Source organism: Protopterus annectens, chromosome 2.part2 (assembly GCF_019279795.1).
Source record: "Protopterus annectens isolate FY-2018-M chromosome 2.part2, PAN1.0, whole genome shotgun sequence".
Classification (NCBI taxonomy): domain Eukaryota; kingdom Metazoa; phylum Chordata; order Ceratodontiformes; family Protopteridae; genus Protopterus; species Protopterus annectens.
Window position 1 is genome coordinate 411087728 of NC_056730.1, and position 25314 is coordinate 411113041.

Genomic DNA, 25314 nt, shown 5'->3' on the forward strand with positions numbered 1-25314 from the left:
ATTCATAACATGGCAAATCAGTGTCTAAGGGCATTGGGCCACATTCAACCAGAGCAGCAGCCACTTCAGCAGCCTTCCTCAGAGTACCAACCAAAGACATTTTAGAGGCTGCAACCTGGAGTTCAGTGCACACTTATACAAAGCACTATCACTTATACAAAGCACTCTACTCTAAATCCAGGGCAGGTTTTGCCACTGCAATTCTGCAGGGCCTCATAGCGGCTCCTAATTCTATTTAGTTCCAGCCTCCCAACCTTAACTTTGGGATTCAACCCAATTGTAATGACTGCAACAGTGAAACATGATGAACATAGTACAGTTGTGTACCTACCATAAATGTAGATGTTCGAGTGTATTCACTGTTGCAGTCCAGGTTACTCACCATCCCCATTATCTTTGCTGGACCTTATCTGTACTTCTCTATTCTATACAACCTATGTGGTGTATTTGCTTGTAGATGAAGGAAATATTTACCTTGGTGCATGCATGATTTATTGACATATTTTTAGCCTACCCTTTTGAGGGCACCTGACATCTTGGGCAAGAAAAACTGAAGAAAATGGCGTTGGCTGCTTCTTTTATACCCCTGGCACACTGACGTCAGGGAGGAGGCGACAGCAGCCGACGCCAGTCCTAGACTTTGGAATTCAGGCCGACTGCGGGTAGCCTGCCTGCAGAACAACCCAATTGTAATGACTGCAACAGTGAATACACTCGAACATCTACATTTGTGGTAGGTGCACAACTGTACTTTCTTCCTCCCTGGGATCTTAATTTTGTTTTGGAGAAGTTGATTCAGGCTTTTGAGCTTGCTACTTCAGCTTCCTTGCAACATTGCTCTTGGAAGACTGTTCTTTTGTTGGCCCTTAATTCTGCCAGACAGGTGTCTGAGTTGCAAGTGCTTATAGCTTGTCCTCTTTTTTTGAAATTTCATAAGGACAGGGTATCCTTGCGTACTAATCCTTTTATGTATAAGATGGGTAATGAGTTATCACTTAATCAGTCTATTCTTTTAGCGACTTTTATTCCCCTGCCCACAGTCTGACAGTGAGAAGGGTGCTGCATTCTTTGGACATGCATAGGCAACTCCGATGTTATTTGGATAAGACTGAGGCTATTAGAAAATCTGATCAGTTGTTTCTTTTCATCTTCGGTCCTTCGGATTAGCTGTATCCAAGGAAACTGTTTCTTCTTGTATTTCAAAAGCTATTTCTTTTTGTTATACTTTTCATAGTAAGAGCCTTCTTTCTTCTGTTAAGGCTCATTGTATTAGAGTTGTGAGCTTCTGGTGATTTTTTTCAAGGGGTTGGATACTAATTCTATCTTGAAGCATCTACCTGAACTTCTGTGCATACTTAAACCAAGCACTACAAGTTGGATGGTATTTCTAGAGCTAGGACTGGTTTTGGTAGACTGTTCTTAAGTTTCCTAGAGGACTCTATTCCTTCCTTCTCCCAAGTTTCTTCCTGAGCTTTGGCACTCTCTCATACTTAAGGAATACTCCAGCAGTGAATGTAAGGATATAGTACAGTTGTGTAAAATGTTACCTTAACAGTAGATGTCCTTGCCTTCAATGCTGCAGTATTCACTCCCTCCCTCCTTCCCCCTAGTCCTTTTCCTTCCTAGATGTACGGGTTACCCCTGGATTCCTTTGACTGGTGATTCTACTGTGGTAATCAGTTTTGAGGATGGTATACCTGAATGTCACCTTTATGCCCTACACTGTGTGAGGAGCAAATGGGTGACTGTGTACCTTAAAGTAACAGTAGGCTTTGGTATACTGGCCAGATGTCAGGCTTCCATGGCAGGGAATTCCATATGTAAGGAATACTGCAACAGTGAAGGCAAGGACATCTACTGTTATGGTAAGATTTTACACAGCTGTACTTCATGCAAAATGTTTTATGAAGGTTCTTAATTGGACACTGTCTGTCAAAATGGTCTGTGTTAACCCCGCTCATCAACTAATCAGATTGTTTGCCTTGTGTCGTAGACACATTTCTTTAAGGATGAATTCCTCCTTGTTTCACCAGAGATGTTTTTATTACCTCCTCCCTTGCTCACAGTTAATGCAGATGCCTTCCCATTGGGGTGGAGGGCATTACAAGGGGAAAATGGTTCAAGAAAAGTAGAGCAGTCTTGAAGTCCCATTTACACATCAACATTCTGGAGATAAGAATGGTCCTTCTACTGTTGCAGGTAATTCAAGACTTCCTTCACCAGACTATAATTTTCATCCAGACAGACAATGCCTCATTGGTTTGGTACAGGAGGAAACAAGAAACGCATTCTTACCTGCTGTGTGTAAAGACCATAATTGTGTCAGTGGCAGTGTCTTTGCAGTGCTTCCTAATAACAAATGCACATGGTCAAACCAATATTCTAGTGAACAAATTGAGCCAGTGCATTCACATGCCTCATGAATGTCCAACAGTGCAGTGACAGCAGAAATTTTCAGCCTCTGGTTCCAGCCTTGTTGCAACCTCTTTGCATATCACACCTTCCTAAGTACAGCAACTAGTTTATCACCATCCCTCAACAGGGAAGGCCACTGAGGGATGCTCTAGTCTATACTTGGACACCTAGTCTTCTGTATGCCTTGTCACTAATACTGAAGTTCTTACTGAAATGTGATTCTCATTGTACCCTTTTGGCCTAGGCCAACTTGGTTCCCTTACCTGTGGCCTCATCTTCTATGACCACCATAGGTACTCATTCCCAAACTGGATCTACTTTCTCCCCCATTCAGTGAGATTCATTTTGACAACATATCCATCAGGCTAACCATATTTCTGCAGTTCCAGCAATTCATTTTTAATATCTAGATGGTTCAAATCTTACTGCTTAGCAGAAGCTTTTCTCTCATAGATAAAGAATAAATGGGGAAAATCCATTTGGGATATTAAAGGACTGTACCCCTTTTTCTACTCCCCTCACATCTGTATTGTATTTTTTGGCAGGCCTTGTCTGTTCAGTTGCAGTTTATTCTACTGTCAAGGTACAACTAGCAACTGTATCAGAATTTCCCTCTGGATCAAATTCATGTTCTGTAGCATCTCAAGATTTAAAAGGTCTTTTTCAAAGGCATATTCCATTTGGGACCACCAGTTTAGAATCTAGCTCCCCTTAAACATCTTAATCTGATGGTGCAAGCCTCCCAAAAAAACTCCATTTGAACTGCCTCTTCTGCCATTTTGAAGTTTGAGTTGGAAGACTTTGTTTTTTTGTTTTTTTTTTTTGTGGCTGTAACTTCTCCCAAATTAAATTCTGAACTACAAGCCAGGTCTTGCAAGCACCTTTATTTATTTATTTTTTTTCACAAAAACTGTAATTGTCAGACCTAGCCCTACCTTTGTAAATAAAATAGCTATGGAGTTTGCCTTGAATCCATCATTGTTTGCCTACACTTCCCCTAATCTTTCTAGTCAGTGGGAATATCTATTTGCCTACCTTAGATGTACATCAAATGAGATTATATTTACTTTTTTATTGTTTGTGTTTACTCCATCAGTGTTTTATTTATTTTAACCAGGCTTATGTGCAGCTGCTTTATACTTTCCTGTAGGTTGCAAGTTCCAGACATGACTTCCAGTACTGCTTCTTTCTGAACTGCAGTACTTTCCCCAGTTTGTGTTTTTCCTGAACGTTTGTAGATGATTTTCCTCCGTCCTTTATTTTTTTTTTCCTGGCATCTAGGCAGTGTAAGTCAGTCAGTTACTGAAATTTAGCCAGAAATATAGGTCCACTAGGTTTCTTTGCTAAGTTTCTGTTTTCAGACTGGGAGAGCCAGAATTAAGCTGTTACTCAATGTGCAGCCATCTTGGAAGTCCCAAATGTGATTTTATTTGCGTTACACAAAAGCATTATGTGAAGTTCGGCTATTTGTATTTTTAAAAAGCCAAATTGGTGTCCATAGTTTCTAAACTTGCTTTGTCTAGATGACTTTCTGATTGCATTAGCTTTGTCTACAAATCAAAGGACATGTATCTCTCAACCAAACCAAGAACACAGTCTACTAGATCCATTTCTACTTTTGTTGCCTTCTTGAAATATCTATTGGTGGATAATTGTGCAACAGCAACTTTGGTCTACAATGTGTACCTTTGTCAAACACTTTAAACTGCTTCTTGTTTCTAGATCTAGAGCAGCTTTCAGTTTCACCATACTCGCATGATGTTATCTTGACAGAGTTTGAGGACCAATCCTACTTTCATGCCTAAGGTGATTTCAAAAAAAGCTTAATTCAAATCAACACCTTCCTACCTTTCTTCTTTTCCTAATCTCAAAAAAAAAGGAGAAAGGATTTTGCATTCATTGATCTATTAACACACAGTCCATTTTTTTTTTGGGACAAGACTAAAGAGTTCAGAAAATCTAACCAGTTGTTCAAACAAACTATTTCCAAAATTTTTGTTTATATGGGAAGATTTTTCCCCACACATGGGAAACAGCTCAGTCACTAGCATAGTCATTCTACTACTTCTACTGCTTCAGAGGAGTCTTTTCCCTACCGGAGTCCTTACCAAGGATAACTTGAAGCTGCCACTTGAGTTCTGTGCATATCTTTCCAAGCACCAAGCAATCCCTTTGGACCAGGTTGCCAGGCAGGTTTGCAGGCTGCTCCTTGGCAGGGCCTCCCCTTCTTCTATCTATCTTCCTTCCTCCTTTCTTACTGCTTTGGGATTCCACCCTACAGTTATGACAACAACAGTGAAAACATGAATATAGTACAGTTAGTACACCTACCATAAATGTAGATGTTCAGTGTCTACTGCAGTGAAGACACTCTAACATCTACATTTATGGTAGGTGTACACAACTGTACTTTTCCTGCCATGTTGTCACCCTGGATTGATAGTAGTTGGGGAGTCTGTCCTAAAAGTTGAAGGACGAAGGTGACAATGTATGTTATGAAAGTTGGATACTTACCACAAAGTGTTTAGCCCCTAGTCCATCTTGACAGCTTTTCCTTTTTCAAATCATGACCTTTTCTATTTTTTTCCTGGAGGATCATGATGGATCTTACCTGAAGCCTGTCTCCTGCCCTTTTATCCATAGGTTTCCTCCTTCCATAGGATTTCACATTTGTTTTTAGGGCAAACTTGATCTGAGGAGTAGTCTTAGTGGGTAGCAATATAGGAGAGGAAGAGCCTGAGTGCTAGAGAAGCCTTGAAAGCGCTGCTGTATCTGATTTGCCTCAGGGTGGATAAACCAGCATTTGAGACAGATGGAGATGGGACAGCAATGATCTAGCATATTACGGTAAATAACTTTTTGTATCCCTCTTCTATACTAGGATCCCATCACTGGGACAGTGACCATATGTCACCAGTCAGTGGAATGAATACCTTAATTTTGCTTTCCTTCAAGGTACTCCTCATTCAAAAGCTGACCAAAAAACAAGAAAAAGAAGCACAAGTGCAGAGTTCATCTTCATAGTTGGCAATTCACATGATCAAAGTAAGAGGAACCAATGGCCATTCTATGTACAGCAAGTTTTCTCTTAAGAATCGCTGAGAATTGCTGCTTCCTATCCTCAAACCCTTCAGACTGAGCTTGGAAGATAGTAAGATGATAAACTCATGGCTGTCTGTTTTCAGCAGATGCATTATCTATGCTAAGATGGATTTAGACTTGCTTCTTGTAAGCCATGTTTAATAGTTGAACAGATACTCAACTTAGCATGAGTAAAAGGAGAGTGAGCCTTTCCACAAAACCTTCAGTACCCCTCAGACCATAGGCCTGGCCTATTCTTTGTTAGACTAATTCTTTATTGCTGTTAGTGTATCTTGAATTACCTTTTGGCTCAGTTAACCGAAACTGGTTTGGTGATTCTAGGCCCATTCAAGAATGGCAGTTGCTACCAGTGCCATCTCCTTTTGGAATGTTTCTGGACAGATTATTTGTGAGGCTGTCACTTGGACATCCAGTTGCACTTTTTAAGTACTGCAAACTGATGCCTATTCTAGCAGAGGGCCAAGGTGCATTTTGCCACTCTAGATTTTGTAGAGCATGTTGTAGGCCATCCACTCTTGTTCAGAGTCAGTTTCTTCACAGCTTAGTACTCAATAATGGTCTTTGTTTGAACTTGCATGGTTTTGGTGAGTATTGTTGCACAGTTTTACTTGTTATTTTGGGGTATGAATCTTGGATTCCATGTTCAAAGGTGAAATTGTCCCTTCCTGAAAGTAATAATTCTCACTGAGATTTTCACCAGTTTAAAGATGACATAAGGTTAGAGCTGGCATCCCCTGCATTTTATCCTTTGGCCTTTTGAGTGTGTTGGTAGAAATAACTTGGTTTCCTAGACCCTACCACACATTTCATAAAGCTGTTAGTCTCTGCTGTTTTGTACACGAGTAAGTCATACTTACTGTAAAGGGTTCTGACGAGGGCCCTAGTTTTATTTAATTGATGGTAGTTTGGAGCAGGTTTTATCTCTGTATGTATGCAGTATGCATTTTTTTTATAGTTGCCTTGTTGGCAGATGCATGTTGTACAAGTGAAGTAGAGCAAAGGTCTGCACCTTATAGGAGGTACGTTTGCCACAGGTTTTCTCATTCTGCATAGGCTTCACTGAAAGAAGCCAAATACAGTGTCAGTGACCACATAAGGGATGCTTGATAAGCGGCAGTACTGTAACCGAACCAAATGAAGTTTACTCTTGTCTGATATGTTTGAAACATACATCAGGACTTTGTACATCACTTTCTGTTGTTTTGCTGTACTGCATGTTTTCAAGTGAGTTGTGATTTTTTTTTTGTTTTACTTAGATGAAAGGAAACAAATCAGCTTTGACAGGTTTGCCCGATTACTGGAAAAAGTACTTGCTGAAGAAGAAAAAAAGCAGAAGACTGTAAAAACTGAAAGTGCAACAGCAAAACCTGTAAAGCCTCCTCGAAGTAAAAAAGGCAAGAATTCCTTACGTATTACTGTTTATTTACAAGTTTAGGTCTATACACAGAGTGATAATAGGTAGCATTGACGTTAATAATGTGGTTCTGCCTGACTAGTTCCAGGTATTTTTCAGATCTGATGTTCTGCCACTGTTGTGGCTTTTTATGATCTGTGTGTTCTTCTTGTACATACATGTATATGTTTGTATGCGTACAAGTTTGCTTAGAGATGTTGGTATGTATACACATGTGTTTTGTGGTGTGTATAGTCACACACAAGATGGCCTTCTATTCTCATGTTGTAGTATTCCAATTCTTGGGTTTTCCTCTCTTGCTACCCAAACGTCTGGCCAGTATACAAAAGCTTCTGGTCACTGCTGGGTAGGTGGGATGTCTGACATTGGCTGAGGGGACGTAGGCCATAAAATTGACATTTGCATGTACAGGACCCCAGAACTTCTCTGCTGCAAGTTGAATGTCAGCTGTTAATGTTGTACTGGCTGTCGGATCGAGAATTCTAAAATAAGTACCCCACTGGGGACATTTAATTTCTTTGGATTACTGCATACATGTGTTCATGTTCTCCAGGAAGCGAAAGTGTAGACGTAGTCATCAGATCCCCCATAAAGATGTCCACGAGCTTTGCCTTTTTTGTTTAGGCCTATGCACAACCATAAGTCCTGCTTCATCTGCCAGGCCTTGGTTACAGAAATGTTACGCAGTGGTTTGCATTAAGCATTTATCTTGAGAATCAGTGCCTTAAGCACTTAGCTTTAGGTATGGAGGGGGGCCATCTGTTCAGCCTGTTGAGCCACCCAAGAAAAAGACCAAGGTTGCTGGGTGTGAATCTGTAGCTTCACCTCCTCCATCCCTTCTGTGGGCTGACAGCCTGGAGGAACGATCGATCGCTGCCAATATGGGTACAGTTGTGGAAGATGCAGAACCTCAAGTGGAAGGCATATCCTAGAAGGTAGCTCAAATAGCTACCGACAGCGAGGGGGAACCTCAGCTTGTACCAGCTGCCCAGATGGATCCGTACACTACTTCACAGTTTACTAAATCCAGGCGTACCTTGGCTCCAATGCCCGCTAGGCCTTCCCTTAAGAGGAAAGAAAGCATGTTTCTCCCACAGTAGAGAGCCAGACAGATCTGCGGGCTTTTTCTCAATGCTTTTTCAATGCCTTCATGACTCTGAGGCCTACTACACCCTTAGCCTCCCCTGTGGCTTCTCCTGTGTTGAGCCCTTGACCTCAAGCCTTGGATACTTCCTAAGCTGAGGAATCCTCTGACTCTTCCTCAGAGGAATCCTTGTCATATGTCTCCCAAATGCCATCTCCTCTTGGCTGTCTCTTCTGAGGAAGAATCTGCAGAAACACATTCCCCAGGTGAGGATCTCACCTTTGGGTAGACCATTTCAGAGATGAGGGAACATTTCCAATGGGACTCCTCTGAAATGACAAAAGTTCAGAAAAGATACTATGAACTTGTTCAGATGGACTCCCCTGCCCTTTTAGCTATTCCCTCAGTACTACCAGCATTTATGGATGTTTTTAATGCAGCATCACTTAATCCAGACTCCCAGCCTCCTATACCACGAAGGCCTGATAGATTCTACAAGGTCCATGAGGAAACCAAATTCCTTAAGTGCCCTGCAGTGGACCCTGGTACTGTGTCACTGTCAGCTGATAAGGCATCTAAGCTCTTTCCATCCTCCTCACATCTCCTCATAGACAAAGACAGCAAAGCTGTGGAACATCTTGAGGAAAAATGTTTACAACTCCTCCACCTTGGCATTCAGGGCAATTAAATTATCCAACCCACATGTCCAAATATGATTTAGCCCTTTTAGGACAAGCCACTAAACTTCTGAGTGAAATTCCTGACTCTCCTGCCAAGACTCAGATTTCCAGCCTTATATCTCTCTATCCTCTCGGGCCACAAGGCACTCCATGAGGTGCAGGTACGATGCAGCTGAAGCTTCTGTCAGGTCTGCTGCATCTGCCTCTATCCTGAGAAGATATTCCTGGCTTAGGTTACAGCCCCTACCTGATGACATTAAGGTAAAACTTTTGGATGCACCTCTTGATAATTCTGCCCTTTTTGGAACAAAGGTGTCTGAGTTATTCAAAACTCTGCAACAAAAGGGGAAGGAGTTTACAATACCTCAAACACTTGTATATTTCTCCTATCCCCAATTTCCACAGTAAGTTGTTGTGTCTTTCTTCTTTTTTCGGTTAGGGGTCGCCACAGCGGAGCTCCGGTCCGCTAATGATTGGCAGTTGATTTTTACGTGTCGAGTTGCCAGCCCTGACACACAACCTTCAATGCAGGTACGCCCATTCACGCATGTCTTCATGCAGAAGACGCCCTAGCTGAGAATTGAACCGGACAGCGTCTTACTGTGAGGCGACAACACTACTGCAGCACCACCACCGCGGATCATAAATTCCACAGGAAGTACCCTTCAAAAACCTTATTCGTCCGGTAACACACTGTTCCTCCTCCTCTTTCCACGGGCATAAAGACTGCCAGTAAGCAGACAACTCCATCCAGACCTGCCCAGACTCCATCCCAGAAGCCTCAATTTCAAGACAGGGCTGGTAGTCTTTGACTACCTGCTGTTCCTGAAACACCCTCTCAACTCCATTCCCCTATCCCTAAGGCTCTGTCACTGTCTTCCTGCTTGTAAAACCATCACCCCATACATGTGGGTCTTATCCATCATAGAGATGGGTTATTTTATGACCTGGATCACAACCCCTTCCTTGAGAAGCATTACACAGCCCCCAAAGAATATCTTCCATTATTCCAGATGGTTATAGACAACCTTACTGTCCAGGGAACAATTCAGCCCGTCCCTGTGACAGAAAAGGGAAAGGGGTTTCTATTCACACTCTTTCTAGTCCCAAGAAAAGATGGCCACTGGAGACCAATCCTAGATCTTTACCACCTCAGTCCCTTACTGCAAGTGCCCACCTTTAGAATGCTCACTTTGCAGACCCACTTCCCCTTGATTTTCCGTTGGGGTTTTTGGTCATCTTAGACATCAAGGATGCCTACCTGCACTTCTTCATAAAGCGCAACTATAGGAAATACCTGCAGATGTTCTTAATGTTTCACTGTTGCAGTCATCACATTTGGGTTATCCCTGCCAGGCTAGCCTTCGACCGGTCCAAATACCACAAACCTAGTATTTCTGCGTCGGTTGCTTTCACTTGTGGACTGACGTCAGGTCATCAGTAGTGTAAAGTAAGGCAGCGAACGCCATTACATCAATCTTTCTTGCCATGGAGCCCGAAGCAGAAGCAGTTTGCACGAGTGCCGGTCGGCCGCTACCTGAGTTTTCGTTTCAGAGTTGGTCTTTCGAAGCTAAGTACGCCGTTGGGGATCCTTTTTTCTTACACTAACCGATGTCAGAAAAAGTTAATAATTGTCTCGCCTGTGGAAAGCAAATGTCACACCGAGACTTCCAGTTTTACTGCATCACTTGTTGAGGCCCAGACCACGACGTCCCCCTTTATCGCTTCTGTGCTTTGTTTAAAGCCAGAACTATCCATTGCCGGGCCCTTATTGTAGCCAGATATTTTTGTTTACAGTCTTATAATTCCAATATGGCTTCGGTAAGCCATCCGACAGCAGATCTTCTGAAAAAAGGTAAAGACAGAGACAGATCGGACAGGTCCAAACCTATCGAAGACGCTTCCGTTAAGCTAGTCGTCAGTTCTCCGGTACTAAGGCGCTTTCGCAGCCCCTGATGGCTGCTTCAGTTGATTTGCAGGCCGCTACCGAGACCTTTTTGAAGTCCAGTATGTCGCAAAACTGTACATGATCTAAGGATCCTCCGATCGTCTCTACCTTAGATGGGTCCGGAGCTGCTGAGCAGGCACTGGCTTCCGAGGAAGTCCTTCGCACTACTGAATCTCAACACAAACCGACATCTTCTTTTGAGACTACTGTTCGTTCGAAAACAACAGAGTTCCTTAGGCCCAGTGTTTGAACCACACCCAAGAAACAGACTACCCACTCTCAGGTGCCTGCTTCCTTACCTCAGTCTCAAATGCTTAAATTGGGGAAGACCATATGCTGATCAGGGGAAGCCAAGCCACCCCCTCAAAAAGGAAGCGAGATCTGTCCCCAGTAGTTTTGTCTGAGCAAGAGTCGATGAATCTGATGCATCTGACTGAAGACATGCAACCCCTCTCCACTTATGAGGATTCTGATACAAAGGAAATCCATTCCTTCAGCCTCTCCCCTAGAGGATTTTTCCTTTGGAGAAGCCCTGCATAGCTTAAGGGAGCATTTCCATTGGAAGAGCCAGGATTTCCTTCAGTCTAAAAAGAGACTCGGAATTCCTAGATCTACCACATCACAGACCCTTGGCCACCCCCCTAGTCCTGGATGTGGTGGATGATGTTTTCCTTGAATCCAGCTTGACTCCTGACATCCTACCTCCTGCTCCAAGAAAACCAGACAGGTACTACAGAGTCCCTGACTCTCACAAATATCTTTTTAAAAATCTGACAGCTGACCCTGAGATCATTTCTCAAGGACCAAAAGGGATTAAAGCAACCTCTGCTAAGAGTCCCACCCCCTCAGACAGGGATTCCTGAGCATCGTACAGATGGGGTAAAAAAGTATACACCTCAGCTACTCTTGCTATCATGGCACAATTGTCAGTTCCATATGCTTAAATATCAGCAATATACCTTGGAACTCCTTAAACAAAAAATGTCTTCATTTCTTGCTTGGGCAGAATCTAAAGATTTACAAGAGTTAATGCATTCTGCAAGTCAAGTAATTAACACACTTTGCACTGTGGTTTTGATGCCCTAGAAGCTTCTTGCAGGGCAGCAGTCACTGGATCTGTCATTAGAAGACCTGCATTGCTTAAGGAACAACCCCTGCCAATCCATGTCTTATCTAAATTTTTGGATGCCCCCTTGCACAAAGATAGCTTATTTGGCACAAAGGCAGAAGCGGCCTTAAAAAAGATGGAAGAACAAGCAGAATCTATACAAACAGATAAAGATTTCTTACAGGTCCAGCCGCCTAGGTTCAGCAGGCATTGTCCCTCCAAGCACTGGTCCTTTCCTGCTCCAAGTAGACAGGCCCAGCCTAGGCCCCACAGAAACAGATTCCCCAGACAGCAGCCCCAAGGAATGCATGGATCTAAGCAGTCGGCTACCTCCACTTCAAAACCAGGGAGTAATAAGCCACCTCCTTATGGTAAGAACTCACAATGACTCGCCTCCTCCTGACCTCATCTCTGTCCACCTTCACTTACCCTTAGGAGGAAAACTCTCCTTTCACTCAAGTACCTGGGCCACCATTACCAAGGACCAGTGGGTTCTAAACATTGTGTCTTAGGGTTACAAATTCTCCCAGATCTACCACCAAATCAGTGGGCAGAGGCTCAAAAGCATATCCTTTCCCACCTCTCTTTGAGAGCAGTAGAGATGTTCCTGCAGAACAGATAGGCCAAGGCTTCTACTTCAGACTTTTTCTGGTACCCAGAAAAGAGGGCACCTGGTGCCCCATCCTCTATCTGCCCATTCTAAACACCTTCCTGGTCATCCCAAAATTCAAAATGCTCACCCTCCAGCAGCTGCTACCCATCCTCTCAGAGGACACTTGGCTAGCCACCCTAGATCTAAAAGAGGCTTACCTGCACATTCCTATCAGGGAATCATGCAGGAAATATCTCCGCTTCAGGGCAGGATCTCAGCACTTTCAGATGTCCTTCAAGGATGCATCTGCAGTCATCACATATGGGTTGTCCTGCCTCAGGCAGCCCTTCGGTCGGCCGGATTCCAAAGTCTGGGTCCGGCGTCGGCTGATGTCGCCCCTTCCCCAACATCAGAGCGCCTGGGGTATAAAAAGCGTCAGCCATCGCCATCTTCCTCAGTCTTTCTTGCCGTGTGGTGCCCGAAGCAGAAGCAGTTAGCAAGTGCCGGTCAGCCAGCTCCTGTATTTCAGCTAACCGAAGACTTCAAAAGCTATGTACCCCTTGGGGACTCTTTCTTGCCTCAGCCGATGTCAGATAAAGTTAATAATTGCTTAACTTGTGGGAAACAAATACCTCATCAGGATTTCCACTCTTACTGCCTCCCCTGCCTAGGCCCAGACCACGACGTCTCGGCCTGTTCAGCCTGTGCTTCCTTCAATCGACACACTCTTAGGCGTCGGGCGGAGTTTGCAGAGGAATTTTTTGGGGTTAGTTTCTCCTACAACATGCCGTCGGAGACTCTGACTCCTCATTTAGCTAAGAAACGGAAGGACAAGGACCGACACACGCGGACCGCGGTTTCGGCTGAAACCACGGCTAGGCCTACCACGAGTGTGTCTGTCTTGGCTGAAACAGAGTCCTTGGTACTTCCGACCACCGATACCGCTCAACCGACAACCTCTGCCCCGGAGGCCCCTACTGAGTCGGTTATTGAATTTCCTTCAGAAACTGGTGTCTTGCAAACTTCCGACACCATTCCTCTAGACAAAACTACACCAGCACGTGTTGCTGCCAGGCCTCCTGCTTCCATGTCCATTAAGGCATTCACCAGGGCTAAAGCAGCTAAACACACAAAAACTATGCCTCCCAGGGTTATTCCTCAGGGACCCTCTACAGGTTCACAGATTCTTAGTTTAGCAGAGGACCTTATTTCCTTAATTAGGGGCTCTCAGCCCCATCCGGACAGGGGCTCTCAACCTCCTCTAGACAAAAGGCCCAGGGTTGAGCCCTCTGATCCCCACTCTTTCACATGAGGCCTCTGATGGCTCTGCCCTCTCTGACTACCAGGAGGAGGCTTTTTCGGCCTACGAGGATTCTGATGCAGAGGAATCTATCCCCTCGGCTTCCCCTCCTGAAGAACTATCCTTTGGGGAAACCCTTCATACTATGAGAGAGCATTTCAAATGGCAGGGCCAGGAATTCTCTGATTCCAGGAAGAGATTAAGGACTTTTCTGCATTTACCTCAGCATAGACCTTTGGCTATTCCTCCTGTTTTGAATGTCATTGATGATGTGTACTCTGAGTCTAGCATAACCCCTGACACTCTTCCTCCGGCTCCTGTAAAACCCGATAGGTACTACAGGGTCCCGGACTCGCATCATTTTCTTTACAAGGCCCACTCTGCTGATCCAGAAACTATTTCACAAGGCCCTAAAGAGGTTGCAGCTGCCACTTCTAAAAATCCACTTCCCTCTGAAAGGGAGTCCAGGGCTTTAGTGAGATGGGGTAAAAAAAGTGTATACTTCTGCTACTCTTTCTATGAGGGCATTAAATTGTCAATTTCATATGATACAGTACCAAGAGTATTTGTTAGATGAATTGCATAAGAAACTGTCTTCTCCTGAACCCCTACATCGCAAATCACTTCAGGATCTGGTGCATAATTCCCAGCAGGTTAGCAACCATTTCTTACAGTGTGGTTATGATGCATTGGAAGCTTCATGTAGGTCAGCTATGACAGGTGCAGTCATACTTAGGCATGCTTGGCTGAAGGAACAATCTCTGCCAGACCATGTTAAGGCAAAGCTTCTGGATGCTCCACTGGAGAAGCAAAAGTTATTTGGTTCCACTGCTCAGGAGGTCTTAAAGAAATTTGAGGAAAAGGCAAAATCTGTACAAACAGTCAAAGATTTTCTCCAAGTCCAACCATCAAGATTCAGCAGAAATTGGCCCACCAAGAATTGGTCCTTTCCAGACACAGACAGATTTCAGAGAGGCAAGAACAGGCATGCCAGAGGTAGAGGGCAAGCTAGAGGCTCCTACAGAGGACATCAATGGCAGCCTCCCAACCAGAGAGGTAGTGCAGGACCTACAACTGCTGCACAAGGACAGAATCAATGACTTTGCTTTGACCCCGCCAACCAGGGCTCAATTAGAAGCACCTTTGGGCGGAAAGCTTTCTTTATTCTCAGAAAATTGGCACACTATTACAAGGGACAAATGGACACTGCAAATAATAGACAAAGGATACAGGTTCCATTTTCACACATTGCCAACAAGAAAAGGCATGCCAGACCTGCCACCAAATCAAAAGGCAGAGGCTTTGAAACAAATCTCCAGCTTAATGCAAATGAAAGCTATAGAAAAGGTTCCTCTTTCAGAACAAGGCCAAGGATTTTATTCCAGACTATTCCTTGTTCCAAGAAAAGAAAAACAATGGAGGCCTATTCTCGACTTGTCCGCACTGAATACTTATCTCATTGTGCCAAAATTCAAAATGCTGACTCTACAGCAACTCCTTCCCATGCTGGGCAAGGGGTCTTGGCTGGCAACTCTAGACCTCAAGGAGGCATACCTGCATGTCCCTATCAGACAAAGTTGCAGAAGACACCTCAGATTTCTTGCAGGTTCAGAGCATTATCAATTCTCAGCATTGCCCTTTGGCTTATCTACTGAGCCCAGAGTATTCACGAAATGCCTGGCGTCAGTAATTGCACACTGCAGACTTCAGGGGATTCAAATATACCCATATCTGGACGACTGCCTAATACAAGCGGACAGCCAACAAACTTTGTTAAAACACTTGGATTATGCCATCCGCCTACTTCAGGCCATGGGATATACAGTCAACATTCACAAATCAAGACTTGTTCCATCCCAAAGAATAACTTTTCTGGGTGCGGATCTAGACACAACCAACCAAATGGCTTTTCTCACAGAAGAAAAACAAAGACAACTACCGGATTACTTCAAGAATCTGACAAGACAAACTGAGCTGACTGCAAGGAAAATCCTGCAGGCCCTGGGTTACATGGCATCTTGCATTCTTCTGATTCCACAAGCAAAGCTGCATATGAGAAAATTACAATGGTACCTAAGCAGTTTATGGACTTAGCACAGTCACAGCTTAGAAACTTTGATCCCACTCATTCCATGCCTCCAAAAGGAATTTCTGTGGTGGGCTCAAGCAAGCCAGTCAAACAGGGGTCTACCCTTCAGCAAACCAATAGCCAGCCAAACCATTACAACGGATGCTTCAGACCACGGTTGGGGAGCACACATGGAGGGCAGATGTATTCAAGGACTATGGTCACAAAAGGAGTTACACATGCACATAAACCAAAAGGAAATGCTGGCAGTGATACATGCAATCGAGGCCTGCAAACTCTTTCTGCATCAAGGCCACCTGCTAATAAGGACAGACAACACCACAGTTATGTGGTACATAAACAAGCAAGGAGGTACCCATTCCTACCCTCTTTGCAGACTGACAATGAATCTATGGGAGCTTTCCCTGAAACTCAATATAGAGCTGCAATCACAGTTTGTGCCAGGAAAAGACAATATACTGGCGGACAGCCTAAGCAGAAATATCATGCTAGGCCCCCTGCATCTATGTCTTTCAAGGCCTTTGCTAGGGCTAAAGCAGCTAAATCTTCTAAGGCCTTGTCTGCTAAAACCCCCTCACACAGGCCTACCTCTAGTTCCCAAATGCTCAGCCTGGCTGAGGATCTCATTTCTTTGATCAGGGGATCCCAACCTCACCCTGACAGGGCCTCTCAACCCCCTCTAGAGTAGAGGCCTAGAGCAGAGCCCCCCGATCCAGTTTCTACAGACTATTCCTCGGATGATTCAGAAATCTCAGAACCTCCAGAAGGCCCATATTCCCCTTATGAGGATTCTGATGCAGAAGACTCCATTCCTTCTGCCACTCCTCCTGAGGAATTTTCTTTTGGGGAGACCTTGCATGCTATGAGAGAGCATTTTCAATGGCAGGGCCAGGATTTTTCAGATTCAAGGAAAAGACTAAGGACCTTTTTACATTTACCACAGCATAGGCCTTTAGCCATTCCTCCAGTACTAACAGTTGTTGATGATGCATATAATGATGCTTGTACTGCCCCTGACTCTCTTCCCCCGGCCCCTGCCAAGCCCGACAGATATTACAGGGTCCCGGACACTCACTTACACTTGTATAAGGCTCCTATTGCAGATCCTGAAACCATTTCACAGGGCCCCAAAGCTGTAGCAGCTGCCTCTGCCAGAAACCCCCTCCCCTCTGAAAGAGAATCTAGAGCACTAGAGAGATGGGGTAAAAAAGTTTATACTTCTGCTACTCTTTCGGCTAAGGCCTTAAACTGTCAATTCCACATGATTCAGTAACAGGAATTTTTGTTAGACCAGCTAAATAAAAAACTGTCCTCTCCTGAACCTATAGACCGTAAGTCCCTTCAGGATTTGGTACATAACACTCAACAGGTCAGTAATCATTCCTTAAAATGCGGCTATGATGCACTGGAGGCTTCCTTTAGATCAGCTGTGACTGGAACAGTGATTAGAAGGCATGCATGGTTCAAAGAACAATCCTTACCAGACCATGTAAAGTCAAAACTCCTAGATGCTCCCATGGAGAAACAAACTTTGTTTGGTTCCCCTGCACAGCAAGTGCTAAAGAAGGTGGAAGAAAATGCAAAATCTGTCCAAACAGTCACGGATTTCTTACAGGTCCAGCCTCCAAGGTTTAGTAGAAATTGGCCTTCGAAGAATTGGTCCTTTCCAGACAACTCCAGAGCACAGAGAGGCAGAAATAGGCGCCCAAGAGGCAGAGGTCAATCCAGAGGTGCCTACAGGGGACGTCAGTGGCAGCCTAACAACCAGAGAAGTACTGCCACAGATCCAGCTACGACCACTTCCACAGGACAGACACAATGACTTGATTCTGATACCGCCTACCAGGAAACAACTGGAAGCACCCTTAGGCGGAAAGCTAGCCTTATTTCCCATAAACTGGCATTACATTACAGGAGACAAATGGATTTTACAGACCATAGACAAAGGCTACAGGTTTCACTTCCACACTCTACCAAAAAAGAGAGGAATGCCAAACCTACCACCAAACCAAAAAACAAACGCTCTAGAACAAATCAACCACCTACTAAGGATGAGAGCTATAGAAAGGTTACCTCCCATGGAACAAGGGCAAGGATTTTACTCCAGACTTTTCCTGGTACCAAGAAAAGAAAACCAATGGAGACCTATTCTCGACCTGTCCACTCTGAATACATATCTCATTGTTCCAAAATTCAAAATGCTGACCCTACAGCAACTTCTTCCCATGCTGGGCAAGGAGTCTTGGCTGGTGACTCTAGATCTCAAGGAGGCATACCTGCACGTCCCTATCGACCACTGTGATTGCAGAAGATACCTCAGATTTCTTGCAGGATCAGAGCATTATCAATTCTCAGCATTGCCCTTTGGCTTATCTACTGCGCCCAGAGTATTCACGAAATGCCTGGCATCAGTAATTGCTCATTGCAGGCTTCAGGGAATTCAGATTTACCCATACCGGGACGACTGCCTAATACAAGCGGACAACAAGACCAAATTAACAAAGATTTGGAAAAGGTTATACAACTACTGCAAGCCCTGGGATACACAGTCAACATGAAAAAGTCAAGGCTGGTACCATCCCAAAGGATAACATTCTTGGGTGCAGAACTGGACACATCAAATCAGATGGCATTTCACAGCAGAAAAGCAAAAGCAACTACCACTCTATTTCATGGCATTAACAACACAGGACCAGCTTACAGCAAGGAAAGTCCTGCAAGCCCTGGGTTTACGTGGCAGCCTGCATAATATTGATACCACAAGCCAGGCTGCATATGAGGAAGTTGCAATGGTACCTAAGGAATGTATTGTCTCAACACAAGTACAGTCTAGAAGCCCAGATTCCAATAATCCCATGCCTGAAACAAGAATTCCTGTGGTGGGCTCAGGCCTGTCAGATGAACAGAGGACTGCCTTTCCACAAACCTCACCCAAGCCAGACTATCACCACGGACGCCTCAGACCTAGGCTGGGGGGCACACATGGTGGACAAGTGTATACAAGGCCTATGGACACAAGACCAGCTGAACCTTCACATAAATCTAAAAGAGATGCTGGTAGTGAAACAGGCACTACAGACATTCAGACCTTTTCTTCAACAGGGTCATTTGCTGATAAGGACGGACAACACCACAGTCATGTGGTATATCAACAAACAGGAGGAACACACTCATATCCTCTATGCCGGATGGCAATGGACCTGTGGAATGTGGCCCTGAACCTCAACATTCAACTCCAGGCAATATTTGTGCCAGGAAAAGAAAATATACTAGCAGACACTTTAAGCAGAACTACCACGGATGCCCACGAATGGATGCTGCATCCAGACATCTTCAAAACCATTACAAAGAAATGGGGACTACCAGAAATAGACCTGTTCGCATCCCCACACAACCACCAATTGAGGAAATTCTGCACAAGGACATACCACCCTCTTGCTTGGAAGGTGGACTCCCTATCCTTCAGTTGGGAAAACCTGACCGCGTATGCATTCCCACCTCTTCCTTTGATGCACAAAGTGCTACTGAAGATCAAAGATGATCACCCAAGGATCATCCTGATAGCGCCAGACTGGCCGAGGCAGCATTGGTACCCGCTGCTGAGGAGTATGTCTCGGACACACGCATGGCCTCTACCTCTAGTTCCTTTCCTGCTAACACAGAACAACTACAAGATCCTACATCCAAACTTGAGCCCACTGCAGCTAGCTGCCTGGAACATTACATAAGACAAAATAACCCAGATTTATCTCAGAGGGTTAAGGACATTATCCTGGAGGCTCGCAGACCCTCCACAAGGAAGACTTATTCAGCCAAATGGAAAAGATACCTCATTTGGAGTGCAGCAAAAGGAGAAAATGTATCATTAGCAAACTTAGCTAACATCCTGGAATACTTAGCAGAACTATTCCACAATGGACTGTCTTACTCCTCCATCAAGATTCATGCATCAGCAATTTCAGCAGAATACAACATGGATCCTCCAGTCTTCTCTCATCCTCTACTCAGGCAGTTTCTGAGAGGAATTAAAATGTAAAGCCTCCAAGGAAGCCACCTTTGCCTACATGGGACCTTAACTTTGTGCTGGAAAAGTTAACACTTCCCCGTTTCGAACCAGCAGCAACAGCAGAATTACAGTTCTTATCTTGGAAAACTGCTTTCCTGCTTGCAATCACTTCAGCAAGAAGGGTTTCGGAATTGCAGGCATTAATGGCAGTACAGCCCTTCCTTATCTTCCATCAGGATAGAGTGTCCTTGAGAACCAACCCTACTTTTATGCCAAAGGTGGTCTCCAGGGTATCATTGAACCAAGCAATCCACCTACCAGCATTCTTCCCCAACCCACAGAACAGGGGGGAAAGATTACTACATACCTTGGATGTGCACAGGCAATTGCGCTACTATCTGGACAGAACCAAGACCAACAGAAAAACTGACCAGCTTCTGGTAGCATATGCAACAGGAATGGAAGGAAAAGCAATTTCAAAACAGACAATCTCAAAATGGATAAGAAATTGCATTAGATTGTGTTACTCTTTTCATGGAAAGGCAACTCCAGAAAACATCAGACCTCACTCCACAATGGCTACAGCCACTACTACAGCTTTCCTACGAGGAGTGCCTACCAAAGACATTTTAGAAGCTGCTACTTGGAGCTCCGTGCATACATTTGCCAAGCATTATAATCTACCTTTATACTCCAGATCCCGAGCAGGTTTTGCAACTGCTGTTTTGCAAGGGATCTTAACTACACCATAATCACCTTAGTGCCTCCTCCCCCAGTTTGGCTATGGTATTCTACCCATATGTTAGGACTGCAGATGCATCCTTGAAGGACATAGTACAGTTTTGTACCTACCATAAATGTAGATGTCCGAGAGGTATGCATCTGCAGTCAGGATTACCCACCCTCCTTCCCCTCTGTGGTACTCCTAGGGTATTTGCCCATCTTGTAGCTAGCTGGGGGAATCTATTATGGTGTATTTGTTTGTATATATGTACATACATGTTTATTTTGTTTGTTCTCTACTATTTGGAATCTTTTGCATTTATCCAAATTTAGCCTTCCTAGAGGGCACCTGGCATCTGGGGCAAGAAACACTGAGGAAAATGGCGTCGGCTGATGCCTTTATACCCAATTCACTGCAGCTATGACGTCGGGTGAAGTGCGACATCAGCCGAGGCCAGACCCAGACTTTGGAATCCGGCCGACCGAAGGGCTGCCTGAGGCAGGACAACCCATATGTTAGGACTGCAGATGCATACCTCTCGGACATCTACATTTATGGTAGGTACAAAACTGTACTTTCTCTTGATAGAAACAGACAACACCACTGTGATGTGGTACATCAACAAGCAGGGAGGGACTCACTCCTACCCTTTATGCAGGCTGGCCATGACCCTTTGGCTCACAGCCTCTTCCATGCAACTACACCTGTTAGCACAATACCTACCAGGCTTTCTCAACTCCCTGGCAGACCAGTTAAGCAGAACCCTTCTGGACCCACACAAGTGGCAGCTCAACAGAAGTACCTTCACCCTAATAAATCAGAAATGGGGAATCCCAGAGGTTGACCTCTTTGCCTCCCACACCAACCATCAGCTCAGCAAATTCTGCACCAGGGAACATCATGGCATAACTTGGAAAGTGGATGCCCTGTCCTCCCCCTGGGTCAACCTCTCAGTCTATTCCTTTCCTCATCTACCTCTTATCCCCAGGGTACTGCTCAAAATAAGGGAGGAAAAACCAAGGACCATTCTTATTGCTCCAGACTGGCCCGAACAACACTGGTACCCCTTGCTGCGCATCCTTTCCCCGCTGCCTCCATGGCATCTTCCTTAGATTCCAAACCTCCTAACTCAGAGGGAAGGGGAATTCATGCATCCCCAACTGTAGACATTCAGTTTGGCAGCTTGGCTTATTCCCTAACCCGAACCAATCTGCCGTTCTCCGTAAACTGGTTGTGGATGTTATCCATGAGGCCAGATGCCCTAACACCAGAAAGTCTTATGCAGATAAATGGAAAAGGTTCTGCACCTGGATCCAGGCTAAAGGGGGCCAATAACAGCAAAGCCCCCATCCCTCTCATCCTGGATTACTTGGCTGACTTGCACAGTGGTCTGTCTTTCTCCTCTATAAAAATTCATGCCTCTGCTATTTCTGCTCATTTTCCCACTGAGCAGCCCCTATTCTCACACCATCTGATCAAACATTTCCTCAGAGGGACTAGCAAATTGAGGCTTCCCAGAAAGGCACCAACACCAGCTTGGGACCTTAACTTTGTCTTGGAAAAACTCACCCTGCCTCCTTTCGAACCAGCTTCTGCAGTGCTAATTTTTTTTCTCTTGGAAGACAGCATTCCTTCTGACCATCACTTCAGCCAGAAGAGTCTCTGAGCTGCCAACACTCATGGCTGTGGAACCCTTCATCATCTTCCATGCAGACCGGGTATCCCTCAGAACTACAAACCAAAAGAACCAAACCAAAAGAAACGACTCCAGTCCGAAGCAGAATCCAAAGCGTAAAAATATTTAATCCAAATGTAAAATTTCCAATTTTTACGCTTTGGATTCTGCTTCTGCCTGGAGTCATCCCTCAGAACGTAACCCATCCTTCATGCCCAAAGTGGTGTCCAGCTTGGCTCTCAACCAATCCATTCATTTGCCCACCTTCTTTCCTAATCCCCATCACAAGGGAGAAAGAATTCTTCACTCTCTAGATGTGCACAGACAGCTCAGATACTGTATGGACAGGACTAAATAATTCAGAATGTCTGATCAGTTGGTGGTTAGCTTTGCTACAGGGGCAGAAAGCAAAGCCATATACAAGCAAACCATTTCCAAATGAATAGCATACTGCATCCATTTCTGCTACAAACAGCATGGTAAGCCTCCTCCCAAGGGGGTCAGGACACACTCCACCAGAGCAGCCTTCACCTCCTGCAGCTTTCTTCAGAGGAGTCTCCACCAGGGATGTCCTGGAAGCTGCCACCTGAACATCTGTTCACACTTTTACCAAGCATTACCACCTGCCTCTCTCCTCCAAATCCAGGGCAGGGTTTGGCTCTGCAGTCTTGCAGGGCATCCTAGCCAGCCCATAGCTTCCTTGACTGCCTCCACCATTTCCTCAGATTTTGGAATCTACCCAAATGTTGTGACTGCAGCAGTGAAACACGAAGAATATAGTACAGTTGTGTACACCTACCGTAAATGTAGATGTTCAAGTGTATTCACTATTGCAGTCATGCTTTCTCTCCATCCCCTTTTTTCTCTTACTCCTTTCCTTACAAGGAACAAATTGGTATTTATTTTCCACTGGTGGGGTTCTTCCTCCAGAAACTGGCCTCCTACTTTGAGGGGTCCTGACAGGTTAGGGCAAGAAAAACTGATGTAATGGTGTCAGCTGCCTTACTTTTATACTACTGACAACCTGATGTCAGTCCACAAGCGACAACAACCGATGCAGAAATACCAAGTCTCTGGTATTTGGACTGGCCGAGGGCTACCCTGGCAGGGATAACCGAAATGTGATGACTGCAACAGTGATTATACTAGAACATCTACATTTATGGTAAGAGTACACAACTGTACTTTCTCTGTGGCCTCCTCACATTTTCAATTATATGCCTTGCCCTTTGGACTTTCCACAGCACCAAGGGTCTTCACCAGTTGCTTGGCACCAGTGGTGGCCTTCTGCAGGACCCAAGGGATTCAAATGTTCCCTACCTAGATGACCTTCTTATCCAGGCAGACTGCATAGAATCCCTGCAAAGCCATCTACAAACAGTAATATCATTCCTGCAAGCACTGGACTACGTTAAATTACCCCAAATCCAACCTGAACCCCTCTCATGACCAAATATTTCTGAGGTGCAAGATAGGAACAGATGTCATGTGGGCCTTTCTACCACCTCAAAAGATGGAAAGCATAAATCAGTACCTGCTCACTGTCCTTCTGGCCACAGACATGACTGCCAGGCAGTACCTTAGACTGCTGGGTCATATGGCATCGACAATTCCTATGTTGGCATTGACAAGGCTCCATATGAGAAAGCTACAGTGGTACCTGAGGTTATTAGGACAGCGCACACATCCTCTAGAGTACAAAATCCCCTTCCTACCTTGCCTCAAGAAAGAGATTCAGTGGTGCTTGGATCCAGTGAATTGCATCCCAGGACTCCCCTTGCATGTTCCCTTGCCAGTGCAGATGTACAATGGATGCCTTGGGTCTGGGCTGGGGAGCAACCGTGGGTTCCCTAAGAGTCCAGGGCATTTGTCCGGACTCTTTCAAACAGGAGCATATCAGTATCAGAGAGATGAGAGCAATCCTGTTGGCCCTAAAGGCCTTCCAGCATACGCTGAAGCAGGGCCCACTAAAATTGTTCACAGACATCACTACAGTTCAGTGGTATGTGAATGGGATGGGGGGGGGGGAGACAAAATCCTACTTTCCATGCAGACTAGCTCTCCAAGTGTGGAAGCTTGCCACAGAACAAGGAGTCACACTTCAGGCAGTATGTATCTGTTCAGAACAGAATATTCAGGCAGACACATTAAGCAGGTGCATGTCACAGTCCTATGAATGGATGCTCCACAGAGATGTGTAATTGGATATAGTACACAAATGTGGTACACCTCAGATAGATCTGTTTGCCTCCCCTATGAACAGTGTCCATCCTTTTGCACCAGGCTGCCCAGCTCTCTGGCAAGGGCACTTGATGCCTTCTCAGTCTCTTGGAGAGGGCTGTTTCTGTTTGCATTCCCCCCCTTCCCACTTCAGAAAGTTCTACTGAAAGTCCAGCAGGACAAACCAAAAATCTTGTTAGTGACTCCCTTTTAGCCAAGACAGCACTGGTTCCCCCTCCTTCTGCTTTTAGCCGGGGCAGTCACCACAAGTTACTTCTCAGAGTGGACCTTCTCACACAAGACAAGGGACATCTAATCTACTCCCACCTTCAATCTCTGAATCTTACCCTGTGGGTGATAGAATTCTGATCCCTTACAGACACCTCTACAGTGAGGCCATGCTCACAGTTCTGCAGGAGGCCAGGAAACCTAATACTAGGAAATCTTGTATGTCCAACTGGAAATGATTCTCCATATGGTGTCTACAAAGACAGGTGGACCCTTTCTAGGGTGATGTCCCTTTGGTACTGTCATACCTTTGTGAACTCTTGCAGACAGGGTTGGCATTGCGCCTCTTTTAAAGTTCACCTTGCTGCTGTTTCAGTTTGTCTGCCTCTGAATCCTCCTTTGGCTTCTCGATTGCCTGCAAAGTTATTCCTAAAGGGAATGCTGCATCTCAGGCTCCCCCCCCCCTCAGGAAACCCATACCACCACCCTGGGACCTGAATTATGTCTTAGAGAAGCTCACAGTGGCCCCCTTTGAACCTTGTTCTAAGGCTTTTCTAAAATACTGCACTTGGAAAACAGTGTTCCTAGTAGCCTTGACATCTGCTAGAAGAGAGTGAGTTACGGGCCCTCACGGCCATCCCTTTTTTCCTCATCTTCCACAAAGACAGGATAACCCATAGAACCAACCCATGCCCAGGTTGGTCAATGAACTATCCTTAAATCAAGCTG

The 25314-nt window shown here is 44.9% G+C and overlaps 1 protein-coding gene across 1 annotated transcript in view; it reads left to right on the plus strand.

Moving 5' to 3' along the window:
- The window catches only part of LOC122795947 (transcription factor TFIIIB component B'' homolog), a 586977-nt gene that overhangs the window by 382849 nt on the left and 178814 nt on the right, over positions 1-25314 (plus strand). The window contains exon 8 of the mRNA XM_044064430.1: positions 6774-6911. Within this exon, the coding sequence (XP_043920365.1) occupies positions 6774-6911 (138 nt within the window). The remainder of the gene's footprint in view (positions 1-6773; positions 6912-25314) is intronic.